At 36.6% G+C, this 12,990-nt stretch overlaps 3 protein-coding genes across 3 annotated transcripts; 2 read left to right on the top strand and 1 right to left on the bottom strand.

Annotated features, from left to right (window-relative positions):
- Nucleotides 1–100: 100 nt before the first annotated feature.
- LOC134790835 (cyclin-Y-like protein 1) lies at nt 101–2,373 on the top strand. The gene is made up of 2 exons (XM_063761803.1): nt 101–243; nt 346–2,373. Exon 2 carries the CDS (start codon nt 467–469, stop codon nt 1,475–1,477), a length of 1,011 nt encoding a protein of 336 aa, XP_063617873.1. The 5' UTR covers nt 101–243; nt 346–466; the 3' UTR covers nt 1,478–2,373.
- A 573-nt stretch (nt 2,374–2,946) lies between these two features.
- On the bottom strand, nt 2,947–3,964 carry LOC134790836 (uncharacterized). Its single transcript, XM_063761804.1, has 3 exons — nt 3,577–3,964; nt 3,233–3,493; nt 2,947–3,152 (listed from the first exon to the last, which is right to left on the bottom strand). The coding sequence occupies exons 1-3, from the start codon at nt 3,854–3,856 to the stop codon at nt 2,983–2,985; spliced, it is 711 nt and encodes a 236-aa protein (XP_063617874.1). The 5' UTR covers nt 3,857–3,964; the 3' UTR covers nt 2,947–2,982.
- Nucleotides 3,965–4,575: 611 nt separating this feature from the next.
- LOC134790823 (uncharacterized) lies at nt 4,576–8,289 on the top strand. Its single transcript, XM_063761781.1, has 4 exons — nt 4,576–5,051; nt 5,312–5,503; nt 5,676–5,887; nt 6,175–8,289. The coding sequence occupies exons 1-4, from the start codon at nt 4,870–4,872 to the stop codon at nt 7,368–7,370; spliced, it is 1,782 nt and encodes a 593-aa protein (XP_063617851.1). The 5' UTR covers nt 4,576–4,869; the 3' UTR covers nt 7,371–8,289.
- Nucleotides 8,290–12,990: the final 4,701 nt, after the last annotated feature.

Below are 12,990 nucleotides of genomic sequence, written 5' to 3' on the forward strand. Positions count from 1 at the left end.
AAAATGTTGCCAGCGCTGCGCATCCTAAAATACCATAAACAATGACTAGCACGATTTTTTTTTCAAAAGCAAGCGCAGTAAAAAAAACGCCAAGCAACAATTTTAATAACTTAATGACGTTCGAGTCGTTCGAGTTCTGTCAAATGGATAGAATCGAACCTCCTAAAAGTGAATGATATATTTTCTCTTCTATTATTTTTGCATTTCAGTGAAATGTGACTAATACTGATCACAATTGTCGAGGTACCTAACTTTTATTTTTGGTTGATGTAATATATGCCACACGTGAAACTGAATATTCATTTCGTTAGAACGTATAGAATTCATGGTACATATTTGTTTCAGATACTATGGGCCTTTTATGTGATTCTAGTGACTCGGCACGCTATTTACGCGCGTTCAGACACTGGCAGTGCTTGTAGAATGATAACGACTTATCTTTAGCGCTCATAATTTGCATTCGAAGATGGGTAACCAAAATAGTTGCTGTTGTTACCGGAGCCCTTCGCCGATCCGGAAGGATGTCGTGAAGCTGGAGGACTACCTGCCGGAAGGGGAAGTCAGTTCTAATAACATCCAGCACATCAGCGAGCGCGAGCCGGATGACGGCGATATCGACCCTTCGCAAGATCCTATAGCCAAAACCATCTTCATGGAAAGGTCTAAGGCGTCTATAGAGAACGGCATCACCAGAAAGCGCAGCCAGCACCAGATTGCAGACAACAAACTCAAAAAAAGTAGTTCTTGCTCTACTATCTATTTAGATGATAGTACTGTGTCACAACCTAATTTGAAGAATACTGTGAAGTGTGTAGCCTTGGCCATCTATTACCATATCAAGAATCGAACATCTGAACGTAGACACGACATTTTTGATGAGAGACTACACCCACTCAGCAAGGAAGGGGTGAGTGATGACTATGATAAATATAATCCTGAGCACAAACAGATATATAAGTTTGTAAGAACCTTATTTAATGCTGCACAACTAACAGCAGAATGCGCCATCATCACACTGGTCTACTTGGAGCGCCTCCTCATCTGTGCTGAATTAGATATTGCACCATCTAATTGGAAAAGAATAGTTTTAGGAGCCATATTGTTGGCCAGTAAGGTGTGGGATGACCAGGCTGTCTGGAATGTAGATTACTGCCAAATTCTAAAAGACATAACTGTAGAAGATATGAATGAGTTGGAGAGGCAGTTTTTAGAAATGCTACAGTTCAATATCAATGTTCCATCTAGTGTGTATGCTAAATACTATTTTGATCTGCGCACACTTGCCGAGGCGAATGACCTGGCTTTTCCCAGTGAACCACTGAGTAAGGAGAGAGCGCAGAAATTAGAAGCCATGTCACGAGTCATGGAAGATAAAATATCTGCCGAAATTGCCAAAAATGGCATAAAGAAATGGTCAAGCTTAGACAATGTCAATTCAGGTGCTGGTGTGAGGAGAAGTGTGGCCATATTGTCTTAAATCAGTAGTCATGAGCCATAACTTTGCAAAAAAGTAAAGCAACCACTTTGGAGTATGTATTTGTGTATTTTGTATGAATATATTTAGAAATTTTGCACCAGATTCATAATTTGAACTGTAGCCTCCATTTTGCTAAGTTGACCAGACACAGGTCTCGATCATATTTTTAAGATCTGACTTAAGGCAAGTTATTAGTTCAGTGTTTATGAGACATTTTTTTTGTGGAAAGCCAATTAATAGCTGTGGCTGCGTGTGGCAGTAGTACCCTATAATCCTTATGTAATTATTGTATTGATGTTAGTCATGAAAATGAAAGACTTACAAGTGGTCCAATAATTGTTTTTAATACAACATAACTCTTAATTCTTACAATATTTTATTATAATTTATTAATGTTTTATCATAATACATTTTATGTTTATCTTATCATATATTGGCTTCCAATTAATTTTATTCTTAGTCCATTAGAAGCACTTGTATATTTATAAATATAGGTTGCTTCCTAAACTATGCTACTTAGTAATAAATAATTAGATTTTATTAGGTAGTGCATCTGCATTTGACTGAAATGAAATAAATCTTGTGATTGTGGAATGAATGTTGTAGTCGACAGCTGTGCTTTTGTAATTATTTTACATTGTAACAATGCATTTAGAAATTCAAGCTAGTTCATAAACAAAAATATGCCAAATTGTTATTTTGTATATCAAATTATATTAACAGACAGACATTTTATTTCAATAGTTATGAATTAATAGAAGTTTGTATTCAAATTAAATGTTATTCCATTATTAGTATACAAATCAATTGCTATATTATAATTTCCCACAACCAATACTTTATGTATCTCTTAAATAACTAAGCGAAAATAAACATTTTATATGAGACTTTTAATTCACCTCTTATTTTAATTTCTCATTCATTAATCAATTTAATCATTAGTCATGAACCATATATTGTCACCATCAAGGGGTCATCAATTAATTTACGTCAAACGTTTGGGAGGTGGGAGGGGGTCAAGAAAATGTGACATGTTGTGACAAGGGGGAGTCACAATCATCTGTAACTGAAAATTGTTTAGATTTTTTTATTTGCTGTAATTTTTATTTCTAATTGCCAATTTCATTGAAAACAAAAATGTCAAGTGACGTCATACCAGAGGGGGAGGGGGGTTTCCTAAATGTGGCCGGGTGTGACAAGGAGGGGGAAGGGGTCAAAAAAATCTTAATTTTCATGTGTTTGACGTATATGGATGACCCCCAAGATATGGTTTACCGAATATTCTACCCAACAACTTTATTGGCCTTTTAAAATAGTGTTTGATTCCTTTTCCCTTACCTTAGAAACCTATTTTAAAATTTCGTATGAAAGGATAAACTTTACACAGTTCATCAGGTATGATGGAATGGGCCTTAGGGGGTAAAAATAATATCAATAATTGTCGATAGGTTTATATGTAAAACACCTGATGATTGAAATAAAAGTTTTATTGGTAAATTAAACAGCTATGCTAGTGGCTTGAGGTCTTTCAGATATTCACTATAATTCTGGAAAATATCTGCAACATCATGTTTCTTATTCATTTGTTCATCATATTCTGGCCCTACAGCCCACAAAGAGTCAAGATCATAGACTTTTCTTGCTTTCTCGGAGAATATGTGCAGTGCAATATTGCCTGAAAACAATAAAATTTTAAATGTAACTAACACTCATTTGTGGATTGTGGAAGTAGGTTACACTTTAGATATTAAATACCTAAATCTAACGCCATCCATTCCTCAGAATCTTTGCCTTCAATCCTTGGTATTGAGTCAGACTTGTAACATTTCTTCTTGTAAACTTTTCTGACAAACTCTGCCAGTGCCAAAATGTGTCTTTTACTACGGGCACTAACAACACAGATGTAATCAACATAGTTTATACTCTGGGGTACAGTTGCTACAAATATGTCTTTTGAGTTTTCTCTTTGGAGTAATGATACTAAATCTTCTATTTCAAAAACGCCATTTTTTCCTCCTGAAAAAAGTAATGAATGGTGAGAAAATCTGAAACACCAATGTCTCCATTTAATGACTAGGATATTTTTTTATTCGCCATACTTTCCAGGTTAACACCATCGAATTCGTCACTAAAAATAGGGTATTTGTTTTCCTCCTTATATAACTCTTCTGCTGTATTTTCTATCACAGTCGCATTGCTATCTGTAATGACCTGGTATTTGCTAGCTATTGCTGGAGAGGCTTGGTTGTTTGGCTTCGGTGTTTGCCTAGGATTTCTTAAACAAATCCCGCAGTTAAGTTGCCTAACGCTTTCAACAGAACCTTTGAACATACTAGCGGATTTACCAAGTAATGACCGTGATAAAATATTTTTATACATTATAATATAATTCAAAACGGCAATATACAACCAAAATTAGCGTTTTAAATCTAGTTACTCTTTCTATTTTCCATTGCTCATAACATAACCTGCAATATTTTCGTGTCAACTAATGTCAGTGTCACATTGACGTGAGTAGGGACTGTTCCGGTTCAATAATAAATCGCTATAGGTACGTGAAACAATAAATTTTAAAATCCACAGATTACAATGGTTCCAACTGTGCTGGGATATACACATATTTTTAGCGATTTCAGCTACATCTGCGTAAGCTTTACACGTTTACCCTCATTTTTAAAATACCTCACTTCGGGGTTTGTTTCGAGTTGCGCTTTTTGCATCCTTTTCCTCAATATGCCAAACGAAAGAGATGCTGCGTGGCAATATAGAACCACGAAGCTTAGATATTGCGATGTCTTTCCACCGCCGCACAACTGCGATCCTTGAGAAGGTATGGGGCTAAATAAATACACCAACAAAAACAAGTTCGGGTTAACGTACGATGTCGCGCGCATCAAGCCAAGACGTGCTAGACGTACTGAGCACATAGCGCAGACATTCAGATTTGTAATAACTATGCGTATAGGATTCTGTTGCGTTATCGATGTTGGTTGCCCAGGGTCAGTTGCTTGTCTCCGGGTCTAGTGACTTTGGTATCAAGAAATAAATTGAATTATTCAGTTGACCCATTGCAATACTGTATATGATAGGTATCAACACAAAACTACGGTGGTATTGTAGAGGAAAGAATTTCGAATGAGTCCTATAGTTCAGTTATCTATTTGCCTTTTATCTTATCGTTGTTATCAATGGGTGTGTTGAATGTTTCACAGGTTTACTTTTCTACTTTTTCGCCTTGAAACAAAACATACTTAGTTTAGTTAGCACACTAACACGCCGTGACTGAAATTGATTTTGTCTAAAAACGATCTTTAAATGTGAGATGTGAAGATGTAAAGTTGAAGACAAACGATGAACAGTGTTAAATATCTTATCATTGGTAATGCTTCACAATGGTAACATGCAAGTTGGACAACGAGGTATCGGGTGAATTCTTGGGTTGGGAGTTGCCGACATGGACAGCACTTCTCTTGCATCGAGTCTTGCCTTCTTGTGCAGGTCTTGTCGTCTACCTCACACTGATCTGCTTCGATATTGCTTTAGTATGTGAACATTTTCTGAGCAATGATCATGGGTGAGTAAACAAAAAAACAATTCGCTTAATCATATCATATCTCTCTCTTTAGTAGGTACTTATAGAAAAACAAAAGACGTGAGGAGCCTCTACCAGAGCCGTAGGTATTTGTGCAAATGAGACGAAGTAAAAATGCTACTCTGTCAGCACCCGGTTGATTATTATTTGAAAAGAAATGAAAACTTACAAAGCTTTGTAATACATACTTATTTAGGAATTGGGCTAGAGTCGTGATTTAACAAATCATGTTTTTTTTTCAGCATCGGGATTTTCCTGATTATTTTAATGGTGTTACCTGCCTTGTTAAGCTTGGTGTTTACATTAGCGTCACCACCTCCAGGACTACAGACTGAAGACTCGGCTATTTCTATTGAGATAGAGAAAAACGATTTACAATGGATATTTATGCAGATTGGAAACTTTTTGTTATTTCCGATTGCGGCAATTGGCAGGTGACGACTTTGATGGAATTGTACCTAATTAATTAAGTACAGTCGTCGTCAAATATATGTATACATTTTTCGCCTTATTACAAAGGAGTAAGGTGCAAATGTGTAAACATATAATATATTTGACGACATCGTGTAGGTATTCGCTCATCAAATACATATTCTTGCATTCTAGATACTGCCACCAAGTGTTCTGGTGGGTGGAAGCCGTCTGTGCAGCTCGAGACGAAGACGACGAACGTACCCGAAACGCCATACAAATAGCCAAGGCCCCTTCCCCGATGGAGCTCTATTTGTTCCTTCAGGCATTTATTCATTCAGCTCCACATATAATTGTGAACGTTTTGGACCTGATGAACCGTTATTCAGATCCTAAATTCGAAAAATGTAAGATTTGATATTTTTCTTTTGCATTAATAGGTAATGTGTGGTTATCTTGCTTATTCAGGGTACCTACAATTTAGAGTGTCATACCACCTTGCATAATAAACGTCCTCTTCTTTTCGTACCTATTATATTATGGCATGTTTATCACTTATCATGCACTTATATTTTGAGGCAGATTCCCTGAATTCTCTGACCTTAATGTAACAAGGCATTAGCTTACCTTTATCTTAAGTAGCGTATTTTATTTATCTTTATATTGAGTGCAAATGCTTTTTTTTTATTTTCAGTCTCCTTAGTATGGGTGAGTGTAGTGATGTCTTCATTCCGGATGGCTAGCACGGCCACGGTATATAGAAGATTTGAACGCGAAAAACTTTGTGGTCGTCATTATCCATGGAAGACTTATTCGGAAGAACTGGAAAACTCAGCAAATGAAAAAACCGAATTAGTAAACAAAGTTGAAGAACAGAAACAAGAAACGGAAGAGGAAAATATTTACGAAACATTATCGCCACTTCATCGAACGTCTGTAATATCACAAAGGTCGAACCACAGTAGAAGTAAGGGTACGAGTGATATGATTCAGTTCTCGCCGCGCTCTAATATAACTGAACCGTTTTTCGATGATGAGGGATGTTGTACCGATTCAAGTTCCGAATATTTACCACCAATACCTGTGAGCCAAGTATCGCGTAGAACTTCTTCATTAAATAGCGAGGATGAGTATACGAGGCCGATATCTATAATTGAGAGAGTCGCACCTCGTCGGCGAGACACACAGTACACTATACAAGAAGTATGCGTAACTCCGCCACCGGCTATGCCTGCTCCTAGACCAGGCACTCTCTCGATATGGGCCGAGAAGTTAGTAGAGAATGCGGAAGCTATACCAACCTGGTTGTCAGCGCCTCCTCGGCGGAGACATGTCGAAGAGATTAAAGACGAGCCCGACGTCCCACGCCATGTTCCCGGCCCCCTCATCATGCGGGGTCTCGAACCTCAAGACGCGTCGGCTGCACTAGTCCATTTCCTAGGCTGGCACATGTTCTTTATCTCCCGTGTGCTCTCTATGGCAGCTTTTATTAACTTTTTTCCTTTTGCTGCGATCATAGTTCTTTTCTCGCACTACCAAATAATTTTACTTCTTTTAATAGTCCCTCAAGCTAGTACAGTGAGAAGGGGGTTTTACATATTTCTAGCATTTATTTATTTATTTTGTTTAATGGAATTTAAAATTCGCTTCCGTCACGTGCGGGTATGGCACGTGTTTTGGATCATAGTGTGTACTATAGAAATTGTTGTATTCACGGGTCTGTGGGCCGGCATAAACAATAAATTAAATGATTGGTGGCGTGAATTTATAGTAAAGATAATATTCGGTAGCATGCTGCTCAGCTTCATGTGTTTTCTCGTATATTTTGTATTATTGAAACCTAGAGAAACTGTTGTGTATGTAAAAAATAAGAGTAACGTGGAACCTTAAAACGGATTAAGTAATGAACACCGCTACGATGGATAGGTATTACAACTTGTCTAGAGTTCACTGACATGTTGACACTCTCAATCCCACCGTGTAAACTACAGGAAATTAAAACCCACTCTCGGGAAGCGCCAGCCGGCCACATCCGTTTCGAAGCACCTACCTAGAACGCACACTGAAAATAAACCTTCTTTTGAATCAATAATTTAAGCCCGATTTATAATACGATTGTTTGAATTAAACGTCGACCTTGAATTCGTTCTCTGAATATGACGAGGAACAACTCGACCAAATGGTTAATAAAAACATTCCGTTTTCCCCCGAAGTCGTCCTCTATTGTCTCAGGAAGACGTTCTATCTTAATATAAATAACTCGTATATCAAAAAAAATTAATGGTTTATGAGGTGATACATACCTTAATAAAATTATAGTACGTAGTATAAAAAATACACAATGAAGTGATGTGGCTCACCGTACAGTCAGCAGCAATACAAGCGGATGAAAACGCACCAAAAGTATCTGCCACCCTGAAATACCTTTCCTATTTCTACCGTTCGCATTCAAAAGTTCTGTCACAAACTAACTAGTAGTTCGCCCCGAACTGAGAACTCGCAGTGAACCAAAAATTATTATAGAGCGATTGACTTTGTTGCACCTACTTAGGTATCGTATAGTGCGTCATGAAATAGTAGAAAATAAATGAGAGCACCACTTTCTACGTAACTGTCACATTTTTGACCTAAAATGCTTACACATGGCAACAATTTAGTATGAACATTTTTGAGTTCCATTTGATTCAATTTCTACTATTTCATGTCGCACTATAGGCTGCAATGGATCAAAAATCGCCTGGATTTATTGCAAGGTCTGTGGAGCCCTTGACTGATAGATTTAAGCAAAGAGTAGTATGTATAATATATAGGACAAAGAGAGCCCTCTCGTGGAACTTTGCATCCATTTTAAAGTGCCATCTGTAATTCTTAACCAGAAATATCAACGTCAATATAGGGGCCATAAATAGCGTCTAAGTATGTTGCAAACGTAAAAAACTTTAACTTTGAAGAAAGGCTTCAGGATATTTATTAATACACGAAAACAGATTAGATACTTTTAACTTGACTGTTGATGTAAATAAATTACCTATCATACATGGCTGGAGTAACACACAATTGACCACGAAACACAATTACACGCAGCAGGTTGTGAATCTACCCGCCATAATTTTTCTAAATTTTTTGGTAATAAAATTCTCAGCAACTGTGATGGCGTATGAAAACTTTGTTTCTTTTAACATTTTAAAACTGAAAGTATTTTTATTTATCTGAATTATGTCGTAGTACAGCAATCAATGGGGTGTTTTAATAACAAAACTTCCGTGAGTGACCCGTATTAATATATTTAATAAATGGGGTGTTATAATATTTTGAGTTTTATTTGACAAAGTTGTTTTTTGTGACAATCGCCTCCATGGCAACGAGGTCCATAAATAATCTGTTCTAACAGATGTTTTTTTGTTTCATCCATGCCTTAGGTACAAGACTTTTAAGACGTTCTGACGAATTAAGTGAAGCCATATTAAAAAAAAGTTTAGCGTTAAGTAATATAGATGTCGCTATTTTTTTGAATAAAGTGCTTTATATACGACTGTCCCTCCCCTGGATTTAAGTCATCATAGAAATCATAGAGATTAAAATAAACTGTATCTGTGCTAAGCCGAAATATTTCCCGTCAAATATCAAATACCTATATTATGTTTATATTAATTTATTTTTATCTTGCTAATTATTTCAAAAATGTATATTTAAAAACGATATTATGAAAGTGCAAACCGAGCACTTTCATTTGATACTAAATTTGACCATGTTTTTTGCAAATAAAATGACCAGAATAGCTGCCTCTCACAATAATCCCTTAATCGAGCCTGCTCATAATTTAATCACTAAAATATAATGCCCTCAACTACACCTTTACCCAATTTCATTTGAATTTGAACAAATTTACTTAAGTTCTTGAGTATCAAACTATCTTCTGACAGGTCAGCTTAAAAACATCGAAATGCCGGGACGTGCCGCTAGCCAGCCGCGTGATCCAAGTCGAATGTAAGAACTTCGCTTCGCTTCGCTCGCTCGTTCGATTATTTTACATAATAGAGTCATACCACTTCTTGTTAATTTTTAAAGTACCTAGATAATTCTGACGCGTAGTTGGATGCGCTACTTTTGATCCTGACTGTACCTTGTTCAGCTCTCGAACAAAACTTTACATTTAAGTAACAAATAATGCGATTTCTGTACCTATATAATAAAAATCACAATAAGGATTAATTTGTACAATAATTATTAAACGTTCACGCAAATGGTTTTACCGTTTTAATTATATTGAGCCGCTCGACTTGACACCTGCGAAGATTGCAGAGGTTTCTTTAGTCTCTGCCAGTCAGTATTACAATTATACCTAAGATTGTAATATTATTTTTTTATTAAGGCATTTTACTGTTAATAATTTTTTTTTTTCAATTTATTTGCGTTATCACTTTATGTACCTAGCTATCATCCGTTGCATTGCGTAGGTAATAATATTAGGATTGTTTTTATAGGTATTATAATTATAGTCTGTCAAACCAGTTTAGTTTAGTTATTTCTACTGACGGAAATGGTTTGACAGACTATAATTTCATAATCCTTTATTAGTCCAGTATCATTCCTATCATTCTATCATTACTATCATTACATCTAACTATAGATAATTAAGTAGATAATTCTGAAACAGGAATTTTCAAGGAACTAAGGTTTGCACAAGTTTAAATGTTTAAATACCATATACCTGGTGCATTTTCCCCTGCAAACCGGGCTATGTTAACCAAACCATTTCATTATTTTCTACAAAATTATATTTAGGTACCTGAGTGCTTTACCATGCGTCGCACTCATCCTTAAGCGCACGCGAATCGGCAATGATATTGAATTGGTATTACAATCTACGTTTCTGAATAACAATGCCCTCTATTGTACGAAAACACGACCTCATTTGTTTCATATTGTTGTAAAACATTCCACATTTACGTTCATAGTTTCAGGGAAAGCGTTCTTATTCTTACCTTACCCAGCTGCCACTGTTTAAGTGCATGGCGCAATGGACAATAAGTAAACAGACAGAAACGAATGCTTTACTGCTACTTCAAAGAGTATCTAGTAATGATTGAAGTGTTTCTCCTGGTCGTTGGGCCGTCAGATTAATTTATGTTGCAGTTAGCGGAAAGAGCTCAAATTTTTTCGTAGTGTTCATGAGTATTTTTTTCTTAGTGAGCATCAAAAAGTGTCGTCAAAGTTGACAAGGGAGTAAAAATTACAAAGATATTCAACGCAGATAGTAAAAATTAAGCCTCCCCTTAACGTCCGTTAACTTTCTCATTATTAGTCGATTTTGGTAGGTACGCAATTAAATTTATGAAGATTTTCCATAACTACAATGAACCAAAAACTCGCATTTAATATACATTTACGTACCTTTAACAGTTTGCCTAACTTAAAATTAATTTGAATTCAGACATGACCTGAGAAACAATGCAAGACTTTTTAACGAGAGTCATCTTCAAACAACTTGAACTCTCGTAGCTGCAAAAGTTTGGAGCAACCTTACAAACGTTTAGTGACATTTTATTTTGTGATTTTGACAAAGTAAATCCTAGCTGTGATATATGTTCAACATGTTTAAAATTTAAATACTTATTATGTTAGCCTACCTACTATTTACGTAACTACCTCACTTGTGTTTACTTGGGTAGTCCATTTCCATTTTTTCCTCTCTTTTTAAAGTTGGTGTATGGTGTCCTATTTATAAGTAACTAACTGCACTATTAAATAAAATTGCATCATGTTCGACCCTAAACCTCTGCTCTGCGGGTTCAATTTTGCTCATTACCTCTGCATTCACCCCGTATACCGAGAGCTTGTCTCAGCTATCCTGTATAAAATGCTGGCTGGATGGCATGAGGCCCCCTAGCCAAGATGAAAATAGTCACGAGACTTCGTAGCATCTGTTATCTTTTTGTTTGGCGTTTGTCGATGATGTACGATTGTCCTTGGCCCCCTAATGAGGCATAGTGGCTACGGATGTAGAGAATATTCTTACACTGGTTTCTCTTAAGCGAGCGTTCGGTAAGTGATAACGTTCAGGGCCTACTTGCCGCACCGCATGTGCCTCGCACAGCTCAAAGCGGCCGCTGACCATTATTTTTTGCTAATTTACCATCCATGTCGATGGAAGTCCGGAGATGATGATACCGGGCAACAGTAATTACTATCAGGCGAGAGGAAAGGGATATTATTACTGGGTAAGTATGCAGTATGATCGAAATTACTCGGTATAAATCTTCGCAGCGCCCGACGGCTCTCCGGGCTCGTGGAATCGTTAATTGATTAAGTTAGTCGCATAATTAATTGTACATCCATACAAGTTCTCGAGTCCCTTTCATCCTTAAAGCATGGCTTTCAATAGTTTTGGGTTCTGCAAAGATTATGGAGGGTCTCGTATGATTGCAACTAAATACAGTGGAACCTCGATAGCACGAATCTGATGGGAACTTGCTATTCTATTGTAAAAACTATAAAACGGTTTATATATGTGGGTGCGGGCCAAACTGCAATCAAAGTTCATGTAATTTTCATTTAAATCACGTACTTCCAATATTAACTCACGCAAAACCCTGAGTACATCACAACATTCACAACCGATTAGTGCTCATAAAGGGCAATAATTTACAGACGTCGTTAAAATTTACCGCCAAATGGATAAGTGAATATTTATGTCTAACTTCTTAAGGCCCCTTTACACCTATAATTATATTTACGATATACTCCGATCAATATGTCCAATAGACTGTCAATTAATTGTTAGAAGGAAACCGCAATGTATGGGGTCGGAGGCTGGGCCAAGGCCCTCGCCCGCGGGTAATCCGACACCTCTTGTACTCAATCTCCTCTACTAATTTGCGGGCTCCCCATAACAGGGCTGCCACTGTTTCATTGATACCCTATAATATAACTAAACTACCTACATGCGAATCTAAAGCTATACATTTGTAGGGCGAAACAATGTCAGTATGTGGACGGACTTATACAAAACTTTATTCACATGTACAGCTGCATATTAGCAAAATGGAACATGATCTTAGGATGGTGATAAGAAAATGTTTTTTTTTTTATTGACATTGTTCACAATTTCTGAGTCGGTGTTAGGCTTTTATGATGTATGTTGTATGTATTATGTAGGTAATGTAACTTGATAGACTTGGAACGAGCTAAGGTATTTCTGCGAGAAGTAGTTGGAGTATTCGCTGTCTGTTTAATGTCGACACCAACGCTTTTTATTATTACTTCATTCAGAAATAACTTGTGTAGGTGGAGGTTTGTATAGGTACATAAGGGAGTGAACAAAGTGAAAATATGGTATCTTTACTCACTATCAAACTTAATTATGTATGTATCTACTTAATTATGTAAGCTTAGCTTACTGTAGCAAAATTAATACCAAATTAAAATTGAAATGAATTCCTAAATTGTGCCTACACGTCAAATGAATGATGGATGATGTTGTCAATGAAGTGCACCCTATATAGCAGTA

Source organism: Cydia splendana, chromosome 5 (genome assembly GCF_910591565.1).
Source record: "Cydia splendana chromosome 5, ilCydSple1.2, whole genome shotgun sequence".
NCBI lineage: Eukaryota > Metazoa > Arthropoda > Insecta > Lepidoptera > Tortricidae > Cydia > Cydia splendana.

What these genes read in the sequence shown, in the direction of transcription:
- LOC134790835 (XM_063761803.1), top strand. Translation starts at nt 467, where the DNA reads ATGGGTAACCAAAATAGTTGCTGTTGTTACCGGAGCCCTTCGCCGATC.
- LOC134790836 (XM_063761804.1), bottom strand. Translation starts at nt 3,856, where the DNA reads ATGTATAAAAATATTTTATCACGGTCATTACTTGGTAAATCCGCTAGT. An exon ending in CGATGGTGTTAACCTGGAAA is followed by an intron (nt 3,494 to 3,576) that starts GTATGGCGAATA and finishes TACTTTTTTCAG; the next exon opens with GAGGAAAAAATGGCGTTTTT. An exon ending in ATGGATGGCGTTAGATTTAG is followed by an intron (nt 3,153 to 3,232) that starts GTATTTAATATC and finishes TATTGTTTTCAG; the next exon opens with GCAATATTGCACTGCACATA.
- LOC134790823 (XM_063761781.1), top strand. Translation starts at nt 4,870, where the DNA reads ATGGTAACATGCAAGTTGGACAACGAGGTATCGGGTGAATTCTTGGGT. An exon ending in CCGATTGCGGCAATTGGCAG is followed by an intron (nt 5,504 to 5,675) that starts GTGACGACTTTG and finishes CTTGCATTCTAG; the next exon opens with ATACTGCCACCAAGTGTTCT. An exon ending in AGATCCTAAATTCGAAAAAT is followed by an intron (nt 5,888 to 6,174) that starts GTAAGATTTGAT and finishes TTTTATTTTCAG; the next exon opens with TCTCCTTAGTATGGGTGAGT.